This window comes from Schistocerca nitens, chromosome 3 (genome assembly GCF_023898315.1).
Source record: "Schistocerca nitens isolate TAMUIC-IGC-003100 chromosome 3, iqSchNite1.1, whole genome shotgun sequence".
NCBI classification, from domain to species: domain Eukaryota; kingdom Metazoa; phylum Arthropoda; class Insecta; order Orthoptera; family Acrididae; genus Schistocerca; species Schistocerca nitens.
Genome location: NC_064616.1, coordinates 207,238,839 through 207,262,955, shown reverse-complemented (window position 1 = coordinate 207,262,955; position 24,117 = coordinate 207,238,839). Strand labels below are relative to the sequence as shown.

The following is a 24,117-nucleotide window of genomic DNA, read 5'->3' as shown; positions in this document are numbered from 1 at the left end:
CAGTCCTCTACAAGATTAGGATCAAAAGTTGTAACTCAAAATATGTCTAGCTTGCAATGCACAACATAGAGAACAATGAAATCATCATAGAAGCTTGTATAGCAACAGTTTCTTTGAATATTGGTATCATGGTTCAATGTGTTGATCAAATTTCTATTGGAACAATAGCTACATGATGTTCAGCATTTTATTTTCCTCTTCCTAGACTTCATTATCCATGATCTTGCACAAAATATGGAAAATTCAAAATCAACTTTTCAGTTATAACTAAACCTTTCTGAGACCATTACTGATGAATGAGATCAGATATTAGACAACACTTCCAACAAAGTCTGGCTGCTATGTGACATGTACATTGGAGGGTTGAGATTCCAAGAAATAATGAGTCACTGAGAATGTTATTACTGCTTATTTGTAATATATTTTTTTGTGTTTGCTTTAATATCAGCAAAGTATCTCTTAAGTAATGCTTCAAATTAATTCAGCTTCTCACTTTTTGTTGTTGTTGTTGTTGTTGTTGTTACAACACATCAAAGTCTACTTTCACACCTGTAAGTTGTGGAGGATGGTATGGTCATTTGCAAACATTTTTCCAGTAACACCAGGTACTAGCCTCCAACCTTCCACTAAAATAATTCAAGTTATGTTTTATTAAGATTTTCTTCTAGTTTGCTGTCTTCATGAATTTCAAGAAACTCGACTTTCGATTGAATATCGATACCTGAAAATACAATGTGATTAAAAATGAATGGGGGGAAAAAAGTATTCATATGACTACAGTACTGATTGTTTCAGATCAGGAAACGCACATATAGACAGAAAGTTTAACTCTTAAGAGTTTCTACGGACATTCACAGATGTTCATTGTGGACTCAATTTTTGACACAGCAGATGTCTATCCGGTACTGCATTTCCAGCCAGACCCAATCCAATTTAGCCCGATCAATGGAGTTAATCGCGCCAACGATCCACTGGCTTTGCATCTGTAAATCCTGTTGAAATGGGGGTACGTAAACCATGTACTCACACATCACCAAAAGAAAAAAAATCAAGTGGTGTACGGTCAGGTGAAATGGGGTGCCGCAACAGGAATGGTACATCATTTGAGCCAGCATGACCAATCCAGCACTGTGGAAGATGCTCAATGAGATGGTTAGGTACAAAGTTATGCCACTGTGGCGGGGCTCTGTCCTGATGAAAAATGAAGTCTGGTACCTCTTCTTTCAACTGGGGTAACCAGCAGAGAGAAAGAATGTCAATATAGGTTATGCCTGTAACAGTATATTCTGTGAAGAAGAAAGGACCAAAGACTTTGCGGTTGGTTATGGCACAGAAAACATTGTTTCAGAGTATCATGTTCATATTCCAGACAGGCATGCTGGTTTTGTGTACATCTACAACTACACACACAATCTGCAAGCCACCGTACAGTGGAGGGTACGCAGTCTCCTTTAGAGTGAACCACACTTTCCCAGAATTCTGTTTATTTACTACCTTGGCACAACCCTCACATTCTCGTTCCATTTCACATTGCTTTGCAACATTATGCCCAGATTTTTAAGTGACATGAGTGTGTCGAGCAGGACACTACTAATGCTGTCTAACAGTGCAGGTTTGTTTTTCCTCCTCATCTGTATCAACTTACATTTTTATACATTTAGAGCCAGCTGCCATTCATTCACCACAACAACTAGAAATTTTCTCCAAGTCATCTTGTACACTCCTACAGTCACTCAAATCCACCACCTTCCTGCACACCACAGCATTACCAGCAAACAGCCGCAGATTGCTGCTCACCCTGTCCATCAGATCATTTATGTATATACGAGGGCGGTTCAGAAAGTAACCTCCGATTGGTCACAGTGCGGGTTGTGGGGGGAGTAGCGACGCCATCTGTGCATTCACGCACTCAACAGGTCAGTCGGCATCAAGCCGTGGTCGAGTGAACGTCGTACCTGCGCTAGTTTAGTTTTTGTGGCAGTTTGAAATGTGTGCTGCAATAGAAAACCCCGCCAAATGTGAAGTGCGTGCTGTCATAAGGTTTTTTACAGCCAAAGGATATTCTGCAGCAGCTATTCATCGTGAGCTTTGTGCCGTGTATGGACCGAGAGTTATGAGTGAAGGAGTTGTCCGTGAATGGGTACGTTTATTTAAAAGTGGACGAGAAAATGTTCATGATGAAGAGAGGAGTGGTAGACCATCATTGGTGACTGACGAACTCGTTCAGACAGTTGATGCAAAAGTTCGTGAAAATCGACGTTTCTCAATGTCGGAGTTGTCTACTGGTTTTCCACAGATTTCTAAGACTCTCTTGTACGAGATAGTGACAGCAAGATTGGGTTACCGTAAGTTCTGTGCACGATGGGTGCCCAAAATTCTTACCGACCACCACAAAACTCAAAGAATGGCCTCTGCATTAGACTTTCTGTCACGTTATGAGGACGAAGGAGAATCATTGTTAAACAGAATCGTGACCGGTGACGAAACCTGGATTAAGTACGTGAACCCTGAGACAAAAGAACAATCAAAGATGTGGGCACATTCAAATTCGCCTACCAAACCAAGAAAAGCCTCGCAAGATTTTTCTGCCAGAAAACTGATGGCAACGGTGTTTTGGGATGCCAAAGGGGTGTTGTTGGTTGAATTCATGGAACGTGGTACGACCATTAATCAAGACGTGTACTGTGAAACAATAAAAAAGTTACGACGGGCTATACAGAACAAACGCCGTGGTATGCTGACTTCCGGTATCGTTTTTTTGCACGATAACGCCCGTCCTCACTCTGCTCGCAGAACAACGGCCCTTCTTGAGTCCTTCAAGTGGGACGTTATCAACCATCCACCTTACAGCCCAGACCTGGCGCCAAGTGATTATCACCTCTTCATGCATTTGAAGAAATGGCTCGGGTCACAGCGGTTTGATGACGACGAAGAGCTCAAAGATGCGGTCACAGGCTGGCTCCAGGCACAAGCGGGTGATTTTTATGCAGAAGGAATTTCAAAGCTTGTGAAGAGATACGATAAGTGCCTCAATCGCTATGGAGACTATGTAGAAAAATAGTGCAAAGATGTAGTTGTAAGATGTATATATTAAAATATTTTTATTTAACTTGGTGTATTTTTTTAAATCAACCGGAGGTTACTTTCTGAACGGCCCTCGTAGAACACAATAGTGGTCCTATCACATTCCCCCGTGGTACTGCTGATGATACCCTTGTCTCTGATGAACACATGTCATCGAGGACAACATACTGGCTTCTATTACTTAAGAAGCCTTCAAGCCACTCGTGTATCTGTGAACCTTTTCCATATGCTCAGATCTTTCTTAAGAGTCTGAAGTGGGGCACCATGCCCAAAGTTTCTTGGAAATCTAGACGTATGGAGTCTGCCTGTTGTCCTTCATCCATTGTTCACCATATATCATGTGAGAAAAGAGCCAGCCGAGTTTTACATGAGCAATGCTTTCTAAAACCATGCTGATTTGTGGACATAACCTTCTCAGACTCGAGGAAATTTATTATATTCATACTGAGAATATGTTCAAAAATTCTCCAGCAAACAGATGTTAAGGATACTGGTCTGTAATTTTGTGGGCCCATTCTTTTACCTTTCTTATCTTCAGCAGTCACCACTGCTTTATTCCAGTCCCTTGGGACTTTGCACTTGGTGTCAGATTCGCAATAAATGCAAGCTAAGAAAGGGGATTCCATTTGTACTTTCCTACTTATTTGTTTTCAACTCTTTCAGTTACATCTCTAGACCAGGGATGCTTATTACTATGTTGTCCATATGGGAGTGTTTGATGGTTAAATGACAGTACGATTCTCCTGCACGAATGATTTCTTAAATGCAAAATTTAAAATTTCGGATTTTGTTTTGCTATCTTCACTGCCACACCAGACTGGTGTATGGAAGCCTTAGACCTACTTCATGATTTTACATAATACCAGAATTTTCTCAGGTTCTCGGCCAGACCTTTTACTAAGTTGTAGATGTAGATGTACGCTTCATACAGATTTCTTTTCACGGATGCACGAATATCTATACACTTTTTAGCCTGTCGTCATTTGCGTGTTCTCTTTTGGACAGAGTGCAACAGCCTTTGCTTCCTCACCATTTTCTGAATTTCACAGTTAAACCATGGTGGGCATTTTCTGTTCTTAATCCACTTACTATGAACACAGTTCTCCAGACTACAATCTACTATCTTTTTAAACATTTCCAACAATTCCTCTATGTCCATATTACTGAACTAAGTGATGTCAATTAATTCTCAAAGTGAGATGCTAACAACTGCTTATCTTCTCTTTCTCACAGAAACTCTTTCCTACCCTACTTGACTGATTTATTAACTTCCATAAGTAAAGTCACTATGATGGCACCACGATCACTTATCCATGTCTCTATACTGAAGCTGTTGATAAGCTCTAGCCTGTTTGTAGCTACAAAGTATACAGTATTTCCATTGTCTGTGGGCTGCCAAACTAGTTGCTCAAGATAGTTTTTCGGAAAACTACTTTCAAAAGTACCTTGCAAGGCTGCAAGACTGACTGATTATAACTCCCCACCCCCCTGCGATAAACCCATAGGCATCCCACTCTATATTTGGTAGCTTAGAGTCACCTCCACTTAGTAGTGCACGATCTGGGTATTTGCACACTACTGACCACAGGCTTCCTTTGAAGCTCTAGAACTGTCAAAGTGGAATCTGGTGGCTAGTAATAACACTCACCAATGAACTTGGTTTCACTTAGACCTGTTAATACACAACCAGGTAACTTCACTGTCACACTCAACTTCGACCTCAATTGAGAAAATATTTTTGTCAACTGTGATGAACACACCACCTCCTATGGCATCTAATCTGTCTCTCAGATGTTCCATGAATCACTAAATATCTCAGAGCTTTCTACTTCAGGTTTCTGCCACTCTTGATCCAAAGGATAATTTGAGCATGAGACGTTTCCTGGAGGAGAATAAATTTGGGAACTTTGTTACAAATACTTTGACAATTTACTGATAAAATTTTGACAGTTAAAGTGTGTCTACTCTGAACGTGGTCTGACTTTGCTGTCTTCAGATCAACGGGTGAGTGTTCATCAGAGTAGCTCAAACTACTGCCTAGCCTAGAGAACATCCACAAGTAATCTGCTACCTAAGTAACTGCTTCCTTTGTGCAGTGCACCCCTGACCTATCATGTTGATTCCTACAAATCCCCACCTGATAATGCACGTCTACAAACCTGCAGCCAAGACTGTCACACAGCCAATGAAGCCTTTGGTGAAGACCCTCCACTCAGTTCCACTCCAAAAGACCCTGATCATCTCTTAACAATGCTGCAAATTGTGAGCTCTGCCTGCACTCAGTGTGTGAGGCTAGTAGCCTTCACCACCTCCACCAGCCACCTGTAAAAACTGAGGATTGCCTCATAACCCGTGCGACAGGCATCATCGGTGCCGACGTGAGCCACAACTTTAAGATCTCTGTACCCTGCAAACTTTATAGCCTCAGGCAAAGCCACCTCCACATTTTAGATGAGGTGCTCTGGCAGATGTACCAATTACACATTGGATTTCTTTCCAGCCTTGAATGGCACCTTCCTAAGGGGCTCCATAATGCGCCTGACATTGGATCAGCTGATAACTAGCAAACCCCCGCTGACGAGTGCGTGCTCAGATACTGCTGAAGGGAAGGCCATCTGTTCATTCGTAGTGTAAATATATAAGGCCAGAAAGTCAACCTACATTGGCCCTCTGCCTCTAGTAACACAAAAGTGTTACCACCTGCCAATCACCCTGCTGCGAGGGTTGATCTATCACGTCAGGAACACTGGGAGGAGACCTGGAAGCAGAACCTGTGGGTGAAGCAAGTGACACCTGGTGGTGTCCCATGTGATTGTGATTCTCTGCAACCGTTACACCCTGAGGCAGCAGTGTGAAGGTGTCTGACCATAGCCAAAAATTCATTCAGTTGTTTGTGAACTGCAGCCAGGTACTCTGGTGTCCACACGAAGAATGCATGCATCCTACACATGCTAGCAAGACTAACTGAAGCACTAAATTAGAAAAGCCTAGATACACAACTTGCTACCCTCCTGATATGTCGCCAATGAACGCTGATGAAAAAATGAAAGCAGCGCTGTTGACTGCCTAAATTTTACCACACAGTTAATCATGCATGATTAAACCTCTTAATTAGAAAAACACACATGAAATTTAAGAAATATACTACTAGTAAAACACAGGGATAGCTAAATATGTAACTCGCTACTCTGGAGATGTGAGCAGTCTCCATTTTGGTTTATCAACTAGTTTCAGCACCTGCAAGATTTGAACTGCATACCCTTGCTCAATGTATGCCATACTGTTCACTGCAAAACATTCACTTCTCTGCTGGCACGGCGTAGGTATTTTCTGGGGCATCACATTCATTGTCAATGGATGGTCCTCTCATAGTTTTCTTCCTGCATATGTATCCTGTCACCTTGAACTGCTTTGACCATCTAGCAGTATTGTGATGGTGTGGTGCCACTTTACAAAAGCTAGGTCTGAAAATGTCTTTGAACAATTATTATTGATGATGTTTTTACGTATTCTATGGCAATATGCCTTTTCTATCAGGGATGCCACCATTTTGAATAGTAATGCAAGTGATGAACAACAACAGCGACTTTCAATTGTTTCACTGTTGCCAACCTAAACTGTGAGAGCTAATCTTCCAGGTTATACACGTATTTCTGAACTAAAGTAATTACTGTAATCACAGGAATATTTTATTTTTGTCCCATTCAATTTGAACCATCCTGTATTCCTTTACCCCGTGTGGGGATGCTGGCCCCCCATCAGGCGCCTCCCCAAGCGGCGGAGAGGAGAACGTTCTACAGATATGGAGAGTACCAGGGAAATAAAATACCTGGAGTAGACCAAAATCAGCAGGTATGAGGGTCAGTGGCTTGGAAGAAAGGAAGAGAAGCCCTCAACCATCAACTGATGTCTTGCAGTCCGTAGAGGGGTTTTGAAAGGCTAAGGATGCTCCCCTGAAAATGGAGCCAGCTACCTGGCGAGCTGTAAGGAGGCAACCCCCCAAATGGTTGGGTGGAAGATCAACAGTCTTCCCCTGTAAAAACCAGTTGCTGTGAATGTTACAAATGAATAAGCCAGACAGATATTTTGATGACGACCCCCCCCCCCCCCCCAAAAAAGAGGATATGAGATATGTACATAGGAACATGGAAAGTGTGGAATCTATACCAAGTTGGAGGCCCATGTCAGCTGCTAATGGAAGTAAACAATTACGGTATAAAAATATTGGCTCTCCAGGAAATTAGGGAAGGGGAGTGACATAATGAACTCTGGAAATTTCACTATTTTCTATAGTGGCAGGACAACAAATACCTTTGGAACAAGTTTTGTGGTCGCTAAAGAACTGAAACATGCAGTGTTGGGCTTCGAACCAATCAATGAATGGTTGGTTGGTTGGTTTGAGGATTAAAGGGACCAAACTGCAGAGGTCATCGGTCCCTTGTTTCATAAACACACAGAGCACAGGGAAACCATCCATTAGTCATTCGAAGCACAAGATAAAAATTCCAGGGGAAGAAAATCCCCAAGGTCAGTAATAAAGAAACATGGAAAACGAAGCACAGCAACAAAAACAACACAGAGAAGAAAGGCAGAAGGAATTAAAACTGCACAGCAGAGGACTGTGGCTGGCTGATCACGAAAATAATAGGATGAGCCAGCCACTCTGCAACACGTTAAAACCTCCAGCCTAAAAGATTAGGGGGGGAGTTGAATTACAACACAAAACAAAGTGAAAGATACAGCACAAAAGAGGGTGATGTAATAAAATTAAATGGACCTATAAAAGCCGCTTGCGCGAATAAAACTTAAAACACGATCTGCCATAGAGACATTGTCACCTAAAAGAGATGATAAATCACCCTGGAGATTAAAAGCACGCCTGAGAGCGGTTAAAAGAGGACATTCCAACAACAGATGGGCCACCATCATGGGTGCACCACAGCGACAACGAGGGGGGTCCTCTCGACGCAGCAGATGACCATGCGTCAACCAGGAGTGACCAATGCGGAGCCTACAGAGAATAACAGAATCCCTGCGAGAGGCCCGCATGGAGGAACCCCACACGGTCGTGGTCTCCTTTACACGCCGCAGCTTGTTGGGTACAGACAGAGTGCGCCATTCGTCTGCCCACATCCCAAAGACCCGACGGCGTAACACCGATCGGAGATCAGTGGCCGGGAGGCCGATCTCCAACGGCAGTTTGCGGGTGGCTGCTTTAGCTAACTTGTCGGCGTGTTCGTTTCCCGCTATCCCAACGTGTCCGGGGGTCCATATGAACACCACTGAACGTCCACGCTGGTCAAGAGCATGAACGGACTCCTGGATGGCAACAACAATGGGATGGCGTGGGTAGCACTGGTCAAGAGCCTGTAGACTACTGAGAGAGTCACTGCAAATGACAAAAGACTCGCCAGTGCTGGTACGAATACGCTCAAGGGCACGAAAAATGGCTGTCAGTTCTGCGGTATAAACACTGCAGCCTTCCGGCAAGGAGTGCTGGTCGACATAGTCCGCATGAGCATAAGCGTACCCCACACGGCCATCAACCATCGAGCCATCTGTATAGATAGCCTCCGAGTCGCGGGATGCATCGAGGAGAGCAAGAAATTGGCGGCGCAAGACTGCAGGAGGAACTGAATCCTTTTGCCATTGTGAGAGCTCCAGCCGAAGCTGCTGCCGACGAATACACCAAGGGGGCGTATGTGGGTGGACCCGAAAAGCAGATGGAAGAGGCAAAGAATCGAGGTCACTAAGGAGTGACCGAACACGGATCCCAATGGTATGGCCCGATCGAGGCCGCCGGCGTGAGGTATGGACTGCCGCATTAGCGAAAAGGAGACTGTAGTTAGGGTGACGAGGCGAACAACGAACGTGGGCAGCATAGTTGGCTAAGAGTTGTAGACGCCGAATGTGGAGCGGAGGAACCCCAGCCTCAGCAAGTAGGCTATTAACAGGACTGGTGCGAAATGCCCCTGTCGCCTGTCGAACCCCACAGTGGTGAATGGGGTCCAGCAGTTGCAACGCTGAGGGCGACGCTGAGCCATACGCCACACTCCCATAATCAAGCCGGGACAGCACAAGGGCTTTGTAGAGCTGCAGCAGCATGTTACGATCTGCACCCCAAGTTGTGTTGCTGAGGCAGCGGAGGGCATTCAGATGCTGCCAGCACTGACACTTGAGCTGACGAATATGTGGAAGCCAAGTAAGCCGGGCATCGAACAGCAATCCCAGAAAACGGTAAGTGTCAACAACCCTGAGCATGGCATCCTGAAGATACAGCTCAGGGTGGGGATGGACAGTTCGACGCCGACAAAAGTGCATAACACAAGTCTTCGCAGGGGAAAACTGAAACCCATGGGCTAGGGCCCACGCCTGCGCCTTTCGTATGGCTCCCTGCAACCGACGTTCTGCAACACCAATGGTGGAGGAGCTGAAAAAGATGCAGAAATCATCAGCATATAACGTGGGTGAGACAGACGACCCTACTGCTGCTGCAAGGCCATTAATGGCAACAAGGAAAAGGGGCACACTCAACACAGAGCCCTGAGGAACGCCGTTCTCCTGGATATGAAGTGAACTATGGGATGTACCAATTAAAACGCAGAATGTCCGAACAGATAAAAAATTCTGAATAAAAATGGGGAGAGACCCCCGGAGACCCCACCCGTGCAACGTCGCGAGAATATGGTGCCGCCACGTCGTGTCATACGCTCTGGAGAGGTCGAAAAAGACGGAGACGAGGTGTTGGCGCCTGGAAAAAGCAGTGCGGATTGCAGACTCAAGGAAGACCAAAGTATCGGCGGTGGAACGGCCCTGACGGAATCCGCTCTGGCACTGAGCCAGAAGACCCCGAGACTCGAGCAGCCAACACAGCCGTCGACTCACCATACGTTCCAGTAGCTTGCACAGAGTATTCGTCAAGCTGGTGGGCCGATAGCTATCCACAGTAAGCGGGTCCTTACCAGGCTTCAGCACCGGAATGATGGTACGTTCTCGCCACTGCGACGGAAAGACACCATCGCCCCATATGCGGTTGAAGATGGCAAGAACACATCGCTGACAGTCCGGGGACAGGTGTTTGAGCATCTGATTGTGGACGCCATCGGACCCAGAGGCTGTATCGGGGCACTGTGCAAGGGCGCTTTGGAGTTCCCACAAACTACATGGGGCGTTATACGTCTCAGGGTGACGAGAAGCAAAAGAAAGCCGTTTGCCTTCCTCCCGGCGTTTAAGCGCACGAAACGCAGGCGGGTAAGTCCCCGACGCAGAGGCCCGAACATAGTGCTGTGCGAAATGCTCGGCGATTGCATCGGCATCGGTGGATACCACACCATTGATGGTAAGCCCTGGGACACCTGTAGAGTGCTGCACTCCAAAGATGCGCCGAATCTTCATCCACACCTGGGAGGGTGAAGTACGGGAACCAATGGTGGAAACGTACCTCTCCCAGCACTCCTGTTTCCGCCTCTTGATGAGCCGCCGTGCCTGAGCACGGAGACGTTTGAAGAAAATGAGGTTCTCCAAAGACGGGTGCCGCTTATGTCGCTGAAGAGCCCGCCGACGTTCTTTAATGGCTTCAGCGACCTCCGGAGACCACCAAGGCACTGACTTTCGCCGGGGGCACCCTAACGAACGAGGAATGGTACGTTCCGCAGCGGAAACAATCGCTGCAGTCAGTGTCTCAACCGCCACATCGATGGTACCGTGGGGGAGAGATTCAACAGTGGCAGCAGAGGAGAACGTTTCCCAGTTTGCCTTGCTAAATGCCCATCTAGGCAGGCGTTCATGGGATCGACTCTGGGGTAGTGAAAGGAAGGTGGGAAAATGGTCACTACCACACAAGTCGTCATGGACTCTCCAGTGGACCGATGGTACAAACCCTGGGCTACACAACGACAGATCTATGGCCGAGAATGTGCCATGCGCCACACTGAAATGCGTGGCAGCGCCAGTGTTTAAGAGGCAGAGGTCGAGTTGGGAGATGAGATTCTCGACATCTCTGCCTCGGCCAGTAATCTTCGATCCACCCCACAGGGGATTGTGGGCGTTAAAATCCCCAAGGAGAAGAAAAGGCGTGGGAAGTTGGGCGACAAGTGCAGCCAATTCGGTCAGGGAGACTGTACCACCTGGAGGGAGATAGACACTGCAGACGGTTATGTCCTGGGTAGTCTTTACGCGGACAGCCACAGCTTCCAATGATGTTTGAAGGGGCACAGGAGCACTATATACAGAGGTAAGGGAATACACGCAGGCTCCACCTGACACACTATTGTAAGTGCTACGGTTGCAGTAATAACCCCTGTATCCACGGAGGACAGGGGTCTGCATTGCTGGGAACCAGGTTTCCTGGAGAGCAATGCATAAAGCAGGTGTCATGCTCAGAAGCTGACGTAGCTCAGGTAGATGGCTAAAATAACCGCCACAATTCCACTGGAGGATTGTACAAAGCGTGTCCTGTAGGGGCATTCAGGCACTGAAAAGGCAAATTACTTCGCAGGGTCACAAGCTGCCACCGACTGAGTGACGGACGTCGCGACGGCCATCGTTTCTGAGGAGACGGCGAGATCCAGGTTATCATGGGACGCAAAGAGCTCGACCTCATCCTCAGAGGCTGAGCTGACAGGAAGTGTTGGTGCGGGAACCACTGGGTCCTTATCCTTCTTGGAGAGTTTCCTCTTCTCTCTCTTGTCTTTGGGAGGAGGGTTGGCATGCTGGGAGGGCTTTCCTGACGCAGTATCAGGAACAGAGGAAGAGCGTGAAGCCCTTCGACCAGCAGCTGGTGGCTTCTTCAGCCACTGGCTAGTGTCTTGTGAGACACTGGGGAAGTCCTTGGAAGGGACTCCCCCAAGGGATCCCTTCCGAACAAGGGAGGCTGGAGGAGGTTGTTGCGTCTCCGGCTGAGCAGCCGGAGAGAGCTGTCGCTTCCCCGGCTGAGGAGCCGGAGAGGGCTGTCGCCGCTCCGGCTGAGAGGTGGGGACTGACGTCCCCGGTTGCTTGGGGCGCACTGCTCCCAAACTGGGTGTTTTGGGAGCAGTGGAAGAGAGAGTGGCCTGTCCCAGCGGTGGGGCAGACGTTACTTGATTTCTCTGTGGGCCAACGGAGAAGGGAGTCTGTGCAGGAGCTGGTGGCGGCAGTGTGACGGTAGCATAACTCCTCAACATAGGTGTGGGGTTGAGTCGTTCGAGCTGCTTCTTTGCCTCTTGGTAACTTAAATGGTCCAAGGTCTTAATTTCTTGTATCTTCCGCTCTCGTTGATAGACTGCACAGTCTGGTGAGCAGGGAGAATGATGCTCCCCACAGTTAACGCAGGTGGGAGGCGGAGCACATGGAGCATTAGGATGCGGAGGTCGTCCACAATCACGACATGTGGGGCTGGCAGTGCACCTGGAGGACATGTGTCCGAATTTCCAGCACTGGAAGCATCGCATAGGGGGCGGGACATAGGGCTTGACATCGCACCGGTAGATCATGACCTTGACTTTCTCAGGCAAGCAGTCGCCCTCAAAGGCCAGGATGAAAGCACCGGTAGCGACCCTATTATCCTTCGGCCCCCTAAAGACACGACGTACAAAGTGTACACCTCGTCGTGCCAGGTTCTCACGTAGCTCATCATCATACTGTAGCAGAAGATCTTTATGAAAAATAATCCCCTGGACCAAATTTAAGGACTTATGGGGGTGACAGTAACGGGGATGTCACCGAGCTTCTCACAGGCGAGTAATGCCTGGGACTGTGCAGATGAAGCTGCTTGTATCAGAATGGCCCCGCTCCTCAGTTTGGAAAGAGATGCCACTTCCCCAAACTTATCTTCGAGATTGTGCACAAAGAAAAGAGGCTTAGTCCCCAAAAACGAATCCCCATCAGTTCTGCTGCATACAAGGTATCGTGGCGAATACGGCTCCTGTCTGTCTGCAGCCCTACGTTCCTCCCATGGTGTGGCTAGGGAAGGGAACGATTTCGGGTTATATGTCACAGCGTTAAATTCCACCTTACCACGCTTAGAGACATTGGCGGTCGGGCGACCACCAGATTGAGATTTCACCCGCTTCATTGCGGGGCATCCGCCCCGATGCCACCCGCTCCGACCAGGGGCTCTCCCCACGGGCCTCACCCAGCCACAGCAAAGGCCACCTGGCAGGATGGCCGTTGCTGGGAGTCCTGATGCCCCAGAGAGACGAGCATCGACACCTTGGCTTACGTGGGGAGGTGTCAGCTCAGGCATCGGCAGTACGATCCCTGTGTTGTCAGGGGGCTACAACCTAGAGGGTACATGACGACCCCACCACAACAGGCTGGCTACCGTGCTGGATTTTGGGTGCCATGGGTAGTCCTTAGTGATCGTGGGTGCAGATGGTGACGCACTAAGGGCGTTACGTACACAATCCATCAGGTGTGTATGCACAAAATGACGGATGGAGGGTGCAGTGACGACGCCAAGACGATCAAGAGTGCCAAGGCCTTAGGGCACAGAGGACTGATGGTGCACCACGTAAGGTGTCCTTCCCCAAAAGGCTCGTACTTCTGTGGAATTTGGAAAAATGGAGGTCAAACCCTAATGGGGACCATCACATTAAGGCCGAAATGTTTGAGACTCCTTTTAGTCGCCTCTTACGACAGGCAGGAATACCGCGGGCCTATTCTAACCCCCGAACCCGCAGGGGGGGTCAATGAATGGATCTCCATGTTAAGATTAAGGGGAAAATTTTACAAACTGTAGGACATAGCCTCCATATTTTGCTATAAGCAAAAACATGATTGTCAGCAGTACATGTTTCCCACACAAAAACATACACAAAGAAACATAGATGCTTCCAGATGGACAAACTAGAAATCATATAGACCATACATTGCCTGATTGAAGACACAGATCAGACAATGTATTTTGGGAGCCAACATGGAGCTCACTGCAGTTCAAACCATAATCTAGTGAGAATTAAGTTTAGGCAAAGCATTTCACTATCAAGGAGACAAAAAGGTCACAAACAATAGAGTTTTAACTTTAAGAAACTGAAGTTAGAAGAAATACGGAGAGTATATCAGACAAAAATAGAAGAGGTGATTAAGAATGGTACCAACATGTCAAATGAACATACAGAAATAATGTGGAAATGTCAGACTGCAATCCTCGAGGCAGCTGGAGAAGTTTTGGGTTGCATATAGTCTCAAAGGAAAGCAGATTGGTTTGACGAAGAATGTACAAGAAGAACTGAGGAACATAACATAGAATGAATGGAATTATTTCAGAGAAGCAGTAGAGCATATCTGAATGAATATAATGAGAAGCACCATGCAGCTCAGAGGGTTTGCAGACAGAAGAAAAGAGCACTAGAAAAATACCGGAAGTAGTTAAACAGCTAGGAGAAGGGAAGCAAATACACGAAATGTACCAAAGGATTAAAGAAGGAACACCTGGGTTTCAAGCCAGAACAAATGTGTGTAGGAGAAAAGAAGGGGATTTGATAGGGAAGAGTAATAAAAAACTTGAAAGATGGTCAGAATACTTCCAAGAGTTCCTGAATCCAGAAGTAGAAAGATTTGAATGATAAGAACTGGTGGAAATAACTTATTACGGACCAGAGGTCTTAACACCAGAACCCACACTGGAGAAAGTGATACACGCTATTAAGATGTTAAAAAACAATAAGGCACCTGGAGCAGATCAGATCCAGGCAGAACTTCTCAAATATGGTGGGCAGACACTGTGGAAAGCAATACATAAAGTAATACTGAGCATCTGGCAGGAAGAGAGCATGCCACTGGAGTTTTCCATGGCTATAATGTGCACCGTACATAAAAAAGGACTTCCAGAACTAGCGAGGAATGTCCCTGCTAAACACTACATATAAAGTGTTCTCTAACATCCTAACTAGAAGGCTTACTTCCTATGTGGACGAAAGAATTGGAGACTATCAGAGTGGCTTTAGAAGAAATAGGTTGACAACCAACCAGATATTCACTTTGCACATACTACTTGAAAAATGTTATGAACATCAAATAAACATACACTAGCTTTAAATTGATTTTAAACATGTCTATGATAGCATCTCAAGAGTGGTATTTTGGAATGTAATGGAAGAGACTGGAATACCTAAGAAACTCAAACTTACTATGATGACCCTCAGTGACACCACCTGCAAAGTAAAAATACAGGGTGAAATCTCCAGAGATGTGGAAGTGAAGAAGGGACTGAAACAGGGTGACATTGTCTCCTCACTGCTATTCAACCTCTCTCTAAAACGTAATAAATCAGACAGAGCTAGAGAGAGGAAGAACCATTTTTAATTGTTCACTGTGGTACCTAGCCTACACAGACGATATAGCACTACTCGCACAAAAAACTGCTGTGGTGGACGATACCCATCAACAACCAAAGAGAAGTACAAGGGAACTTGGCCTTGAAGTCAATGTCAAAAAGACCAATTATATGGCAATAACCAACCAATGAAACATACCAAATCTCAGGCTGGCTGACAATGAATTTCTAAGGGTGAAATACTTCAAGTACTTTGGATTGACTATCACAGAGACAAATGACATTGGCAGTGAAATGGTGGTGGTGGTGGTGGTGGTGGTGGTGGTGGTGGTGGTGGTGGTGGTGGTGATAATTGGTATGTGGGGCGCTCAACTGCGCAGGCATCAGCACCCGTACAAAGTCCCAGTTTTTACACAGTCCAATTTTTTTTTTTACACAATATAATGTAACCACTGTCACAAATGACGATGATGATGATGATGATGATGATGATATGATGATGACAACACAAACACCCAGTCCCCGGGCAGAGAAAATCCCCAACCAAGCTGGGAATCGAACCCACGACCCTGTGATCCAGAGGCAGCAACGCTAGCCACTAGACCACGAGCTGCGGACTTGGCATTGAGGTGCAAGCTAGAATAGCGACAGGCAACAGATGGTACCTTGCTGCACTACCCATGCTTAGGAGCTCACTTCTATTACTAAAATCTAAAATCCTAATTTACAAAACAATTATAAGACCAGCTGTTATGTATGGTGCTGAGATACTGACCATGACTGCAAATAAGGAAAGGATCCTTAGCATTTAGGAGAGAAAGGTTCTGCATAACATATACTGCCCAATATATGATAAATAATGTTGGCTCATCCGTACAAATGTAGAACTAGATAACGTTTTGAAGAAACTGACAATGTCATCACCATTAAAATAAGAAGACTGCAGTGGGCAGAACACACGGTCAGAACTGAGTAAGACAGAACATGTATGAGGATTTTTGATGGCAAGGCTGGAGGCAGATGATGGAAGGGATGTCCCAGAAAGAGATGGGTGGGTGGAATTGAAGAAAACATGAAAAAACTGAGTGTCAGAGGATGGAGACACCAAGCAATGGACCGGATAGCATGGCAGGACATTGTGTTGCAGGCCAAGGCTCTTCAAGGGCTGTGGAGCTGAGTAGTAAGTAAGTATACAAGTATTCCTTTACACACTAGTGGTTTTACAATGGGATCTTCCCATTTCCTGCCGAGTATAGACTGGGGTGTCTACGGATTCATTGCGGGGGGGGGGGGGGGGGGGGGGTAACAGACAGAGTCATGTGAAACACTTTTGAACACATTTTTCTGAAAATTGTCTTGAGCAGCTAGTTCAGCAGCCAACACAGTGAAAACATCTTAGACCTTGTAGCCACAAATACGCTAGACCTTGTTGACAATGTCAGTACAGAAACGGGGATTAGCGATCATGATGTTAGTATAGCAACTGTGATTACTGAAGTTAAAAAGTCAATCAAGAAGGGTAGCAGAGTGTTTATACTAGATAGAGCAGATGAACAGTTATTAACATCTCACTTAGACAGTGAATTGGCAACACTAAATTCCAGTAAGATGGATTTAGCGAAATTATGGGCAAAGTTTAAGCAGATTGCAAGTCGTGGTATGGAGAGTTATGTGCCTAGTAAGTGCATAAAGGATGGAAAACACCCACCACGGTTTAATAATGAAATTCAGTGGATGCTGAAGAAACAGAGGATGCACAAATGATGACAAGCAAAAGATAGCAGAGATTCGTGCATCTGTGAAAAGATCTATGCGCGAAGCATAAAACAATACCACTGTCACACCTTAGCAAAAGAACTGGCAGAGAACCCGAGAAAATTCTGGTCGTGTGTAAAATTGCTAAGTGGGCCTAAGGCTTATATTCAATCCCTTGTTGACCAGTCATGTGTGGCAGTTGAAGATAGCAAAATGAAAGCCAAAGTTTTAAATTTTACATACAAGAAATCATTCACACAGGAGAACCGTGCAAACATACCGCCACTTGACCATTGGACATGCTCCCGTATGGACGACATAGAAATAAGCACAGCTGGCATAGAGAAACAACTGAAAGATTTGAAAACAAATAAATCACCACGACCGGATGGAATCCCAGTTTGATTTTACAAAGAGTACTCTACGGCATCGGCCTTTTACCTAGCTTGCATTTATCGTGAATCTCTCACCCCGCAAAAAGTCCCAACTGACTGGAAAAAAGTGCAGGTGATTCCATTATATAAGAAACATAAAAGAATGGACCCGCAAAATTACAGGCCAATATTCCTAACTTCTATTAGCTGCACAATCCTTGAACGTATTCTCAGTTTGGATATAATAAACTTCTTGAGACTAAGAAGCTTACATCCACGAATCAGCACGGTTTTAGAAAGCATTGCTCATGCGAAACTCAGCTTGCCCTTTTCTCACACGATATACTGAGAACTATGGGTGAAAGGAACCAGGCAGATTCGACGTTTCTAGATTTCCAGAAAGCATCTGACACAGTGGCCCATTGCAGGCTGTTAATGAAGGTATGAGCATATGGAGTAAGTTCACATATATGTGAGTGGCTCAAAGACTTCTTAAATAACAGAACCCAGTACCTTGTCCTCGGCAGCGAGTGTTCATCAGAGATAAGGGTATCGCCAGGAGTGCTCCAGGGAAGTGTCATAGGACCTCTGTTGTTCTCTATATACATAAATGATTTGGCAGACAGGGAGGGCAGCAATCTGCAGTTTTCTGATGATACTGTGGTGCAGTATGGTGTTGAAATTGAGAGACTGAAGGAAGATAAAAGATGACTTAGACAAAATTTGCAGTCGGTGTGACGAATGGCGGCTAGCCCTAGATGTGGAAAAATATAAGTTAATGCAAATGAGTAGGAAGAACAAACCTGTAATATTTGAATATAGTATTACTAGTGTCCTGCTTGACACAGTCAAGTTGTTTAAATATCTGGGCGTAACGTTGCAAAGTGATCTGAGGTGGAATGAGCGTGTGAAAACTGTGGTAGGGAAGCCAAATGGTCGACTTCGGCTTATTGGGAGAATTTTAGGAAAGTGTGGTTCACCTGTAAAAGAGACCCTGTATAGGATGCTGGTGCAACCTATTCTCGAGTACTGATAGAGTGTTTGGGATCCGTACCAGGTTGAATTGAAGGAAGACATCAAAACAATTTAGAGTGTATAGGGGAAGACTTTATCCAGGTGTGGATATCAAATAATTGGTTGTGCTGATACCAAATAGTAAGAGTCATAAAAACACTGGCAATAAAGATTATTTGATAAAAATAATTTTGAGTGGCTACTAAACTCTAATTGAACCCTTTTCATTTTTACCCCTCAATGGACAATTACCCCCATGTTGTGAATACTGTGCCAAATACTTACTACCTATGAAGGTTATGCGGTAACCGTATCTCAAATTAATAAACATGGAAGGAAAGATGTTTTCTAATGTTATGGAGACTGTTTGTTCTACTGCCCACGTGACATTTCCAAATTCACCAGACCAATCTTACTGTACTGTTATGATGCAACGATAAGTCACAAACAGCTAAATTCATTTAGTATACTGCAGAAGTAAAGTTTATGCTAAGAAAGCAATTTTCTAACTTGCATTGTCACATGCAACGAGTCTTGAATAATGGCCAACCAAACAGGAATACGTTTAGTGAAACCTTCCGTATGCTGAAGAAGGAATTTTCATCACTGCATATGCATATTTCACAAGTGGTCAGAGTATGTTGGGGCGATTTTTTGGTGCAGAAGGGATAACAGCTGTCAAAATGCAGATCCTGTTGTTGTTTGGTGAGCTCAATATAGTCAGAAATATGGGTGGAGCTGTCACTGAGGCTGAGGTCAACATATGGGAAGGTGGCATGTCAGGCCGAGGAGGACCAAATGAAACAAATGGGACAGAAGGAGTTGAGGTTACAGAGAAATGACAAAAAGGTGTCTCGGTCCAGGGTCCAGATCATGAAAATAACATCAGTAGACCTGAACTTGACAAAAGATCTGGGGTTTTGGGAGGCTAAGACTCTAAATGGTCCACTAACAGGTCGGCACAGAAGGGTGCCATGTGGGTGCTTGCAGCAGTACTGTGGATTCGAGAAGGTAGTGTGCGATAGTGGCGAGGCCACAGGAATGGGGGACATTAGCATACAGGGAGTTGGCATCAACATTGATGAGTAGGGATGTAGGGATCTAAACGGTAACAGGATGTGGATGGTTGAGAGTCTGCGAAGGAAGTGGTTTGCAACTTTAAAAGTGGTGACTAGGCACACACTTGGTCACAGTTGTTGGGTGACAAAAGAGGAGACACTTTCACTGAAAGCATGGTATATGGCAGCACCGACTCAAACGACGTGCGACATACCACCCGTACATGGAATTTTTTCAAATTGCTAGATTCCTTACACCTGCCATCTGAAGCTCCATCGAGTAAACCACTTGCCTTCATAGTCATGTATTGTGTGGCTGATGTAACACTCTTTACAGACTATGCTGATTTTTTTCAGAGATTATCCTGCACATGACAAGTATTTCCATCACTTTTGGCCTTTCCTATTCTATTTTCTTCTCCAGGCTGTGTATTTCAGGTCAGCATTGTAGTTCAGTCTCTATTTATTTGTTTCTTTATTTATTTGTTTCTTTCTTTATTTGTTTTAACTATAACTGAATTATTTAAAAATATATTGCAACAATGCGAAATGAGCACGGAACCAGACTAAGTTGTTTGAAAAATTTTGTTGTATTTGCTAATCTATTTATATTTGTCAGATAACTAGTCGCTTTCCTTTTCTGTAGCCCTAACGACATCATCATTTTAAAAAAAATGTGAAAAGTCAATAATATAAACTGCAAAATACAGCTCAAAAATGGTCTCTGTAAGTTCATAAAATATTGCTCCAGTTTCAAATATAGACTGGGCTTAAAGAGTTTTTTTTACCACTGCATTACTATGAAGTAGAACTTTTTTTAGAAATAATATGATATCCTTTACCTGTACACGAAGTATTCTCAGCTGCACTATACTTTCATTATCTTCCTCCTTGCTCCTCTCAGTGGAAAGCTGCAGCCGTCCAACGAGGTTGATTTTCCCCCGTTTCTGAAGCTTTCCATTCTTCCTATAGGATAATAGCAGACGGCAAATGGGGTAAGTGTGTGTTTACTGTAAATGACAAGTAGTTTTGGTTTAAGAAAATAAATGACAACACAGCCTTCAAAATAACTTCGTTACAGTGACTTATCTGCAGAAACTGCACTACATTTTGCGAAGTTTCTTCAACAACATATAAACTGCATTTTCATATTCTGCAACCCATTTTATTACAAGATGTACAACTTTGCTTCCACCGTTTGCTGATAGGTGGCGACAACAGTAAGTAGCGGTCGAAAGAAACAGATTGCAGACGTCAGGCACTTAGCTTGGACCTCGGTCACCATAACCTCATTCAAACATCAGTCAATTTGTGTATGCATCATAAAGTTGTTCTTGATCGAAAATGTCAGTTTATGAGCCTAATTCTTGTCACTTGTGGGAGGTGTTACTGTTTTGTTTCAATATGAAGAAAACCGTGGCTGAGTCTCATCGAATGCTCTCAAGTACATATGGTAAGGATACCATTAGTGAAAGAACATGTCATGAGTGATTTCAGTGCTTCAAGAACAGTGATTTTAACATCAGACCAGCATAGTGGTGGAATATAGATTGTTTTCGAAGATGCAGAATTGGAGACATTGCTGAGTGAAGACTCACGTCAAACTCGATATGAATTGGCACAATTAGTGGTAGTGACAAAGCAAGCCATTTCAAAATGTCTCAAGGCTATGGGCATGATTCAGAATGAAGGAACTTGGGTCCTGTGTGAGCTGAAACCAAGACGACGTTGAATGTCGTGTCTGTGTTTGTGAACAGTTGCTTCAGAGGCAAAAACGGAAGGGATTTCTGGATCGCATTGTGACCGAGGACGAAAAATGGGTTCATTGCTATAACCCTAAATGCAAAAAATCATGGGGCTATCCCGGCCATGCTTCCACATTGACGGCCAAACCAAATATTCATTGCTCCAAGATTATGCTCTGCATTTGGTGGGACCAGCTCGGCGTTGAATACTATGAGGTGTTAAAACCAAGTGAAAGCATCACAGGTGCTCTTTACCGAACACAATTAGCCCTAATGCGTTTGAGCAGAGCATTAAAAGACAATATAGCAAGAGGCAAGATAAAGTGATTTTGCATCACGACAACGCTTGACCCCATGTTGCAAAAAGAGGTAAAAATATACTTGGAAACGTTAAAATGGGAAGTCTTACCCCACCCACCTATTCTCCAGACATTGTTCCCTCTGACAATCACCTGTTTAGATCAATGGCGCATAGCCTGGCTGACCAACACTTCCGATCTCATGAAGAAGTCACAAATTAGATCGATTCACGGATTGCTTCAAACATGAATAATTTTTTAGATGCGGGATTCATACACTGCCCGAAAGATGGGAGAAAGCAGTGGCCAGCAATGGAAAACACTTTGAATGATACGTGTGTAACCAATTTGTTTCCTTAAAGCCTCAAATGTTGGCGAAAAAATGGTGGAAGAAAAGTTGTACACCTTGTAGTTCTTTTAGGTAAGTGACCACCTTGTTTTGCGGTCTCTCAAACCTTCCACTAACCACTCAATAATCGAGGAGAGAAGTTAATGCAGAACAAGACATTCACTCAGTTTTTCAGCCTGAAAACTTTCCTGAGAATGATACTCAACATTGATCGAGTCACTGTGATAAGAATGAAACTAGGCACCACTGCATGAAATGGCAATTTTCTAATGGCCTACTTTCCCTGTATTTGAAATGCTAGATTTCCTGGTAAGAAGGTATATGCATATAATTGTTTCAGAATTAGTTGCAAATGAGGTAAGATTATTATTTTTGTTAGTGTAACAAACATTAAGTAACCTCAACAAACACCTTATAAATTTAAATACAGTGCTGGCCACCATAAATGCAACACCAAGAAAGACAAGAGGTAGCGCAACAAAATTTATTTTGTAGATAACATGTTGACCAAGTATCAAATGATTACGTTTACAGACGTCTGTGACGTGTGGTTCCTGCCAGAATCAGTAGCCAGACTAGCCGCCATTGTTGGAGATCACCGCTGCTACACGTCTCGGCATTGAGTAAAAGAGATGTTGGATGTGTTCCTGGGGTACAGCAGCCCAAGCAGCTTCCACACGTTGCCAAAGATCATCTGGTGTGGCAGCTGGGGATGTAATCTGGGTCACTCGTTGAGCAACCATGGACCACATGTTTTCTATCGGCGAAAGATCCGGAGAGCGAGCCGGCCAGGGAAGCAATTCAATCTGGTTATTGATGAAGAACCTTTGGACAATGCGTGCCACGTGAGGTTGCGCATTATCCTGTTGAAATATGGCTGTGGCAGAGCCCTGAAGGTAAGGAAGGACAACTGGCTCCAGCACCTTGGATATGTAACGCCGGCTATTTAAAGTACCGGCAATGCGTACTAGAGGCGTGCAAGAGTAATATCCAATACCGCCCCATACCATAATACCCGGTGCAAGACCAGTGTGGCGGTGCATAATGCAGCTGTCCAGCATCCTCTCTCCACGGTGTCTCCACACTCGAATCCGACCATCATGGTGCTGCAGACAGAAGCGTGCCTCGTCAGTAAAGACAACATTATTCCATTCTGCCGTCCACATCCGTCTGTCATCACACCATTGGCGACGGAGACATCTGTGGTTCTGCGTCAATGGTAGACGAAGCAATGGACGTCTTGCGGACAGACCACTATGCTGTAAACGGCGTCGAATGGTACGCGCAGACACTGGATGATGTGTTACAGACGGAATGTGCTGTGCTGTGGTTCGGGATGTCACTGAGCGATCCGTCACTGCCATGCGCACAATTTGCCTATCAGCATGTGCAGTGGTGCACTGAGGTGAATGCGATCGACCACGTCGGTCCGTCGTACCCTCCTGCATCCAACGGTCACATATCCGCATTACAGTTGTTTTGTTTCGTCCAACACAACTAGCGATTTCTCTGTATGATAATCCACAATCTTGGTAAGCCACTATCCTTCCTCTGTCGAACTCGGATACTTGATCAAACGATGTTCGCTGTTGTCTACGAGGCATAACTGATCGTCTTGTGAAACAACCATAAGGTAAACACACGTGCCAAACGTACACTCGTCGAAATCGCCAAGCCTTAAATGGCGCTATGAGGTGGCACCACAGGTGCGCGTGATGTGCGTCTGTGCTGAAATTCTAATCAGTTGCATATCTCATCGCTGCAAACCCATGGTGTAAATTTCACTTGATTCGGATGCTTCCTTCAGGGTGTTGCATTTACGGTGGCCAGCAGTGTATATTCTTTCCACACACATTACTATGAAGTACAGAAAATTTACCCTATTAATTGTCTAAAATGGCAAATTAAACAGTATATACACGGCTTGATGAAAAAAGTGAATACGTGGTCAGATGTCAACATAACTTCATAAATTTATACACCGTCAGTGGAATGGGTACGTGAATGATTACTGTTGCCCTTGTCTCGGACAGAGAGAACAGTCATCAAAGTGCTCTAGATTGTTTGTGTTTAGCAGTATTACTGAGCCTAGTAGGATATATAAAGGGTACAAGCAGCGTGAGATGTCGAGGGACCGCCGAAGGACACAAGGATGCCACACACTCGGGCGAGACGGCCTTATCGGC

General features: G+C 45.0%; 1 protein-coding gene across 5 annotated transcripts in view; it reads right to left on the bottom strand.

The window, feature by feature from the left end:
* LOC126248156 (cullin-5) overlaps nt 1–24,117 on the bottom strand; it is a 246,391-nt gene that overhangs the window by 9,180 nt on the left and 213,094 nt on the right. For 4 of the 5 annotated variants that reach the window (XM_049948900.1, XM_049948898.1, XM_049948901.1 and 1 more), the window contains one exon: nt 20,381–20,504. In XM_049948900.1, coding sequence (XP_049804857.1) covers nt 20,381–20,504 — 124 coding nt within the window. Of the gene's footprint in view, nt 1–20,380; nt 20,549–24,117 lie in introns of all 5 variants that reach the window. The other variant, XM_049948902.1, reaches the window with a different exon arrangement.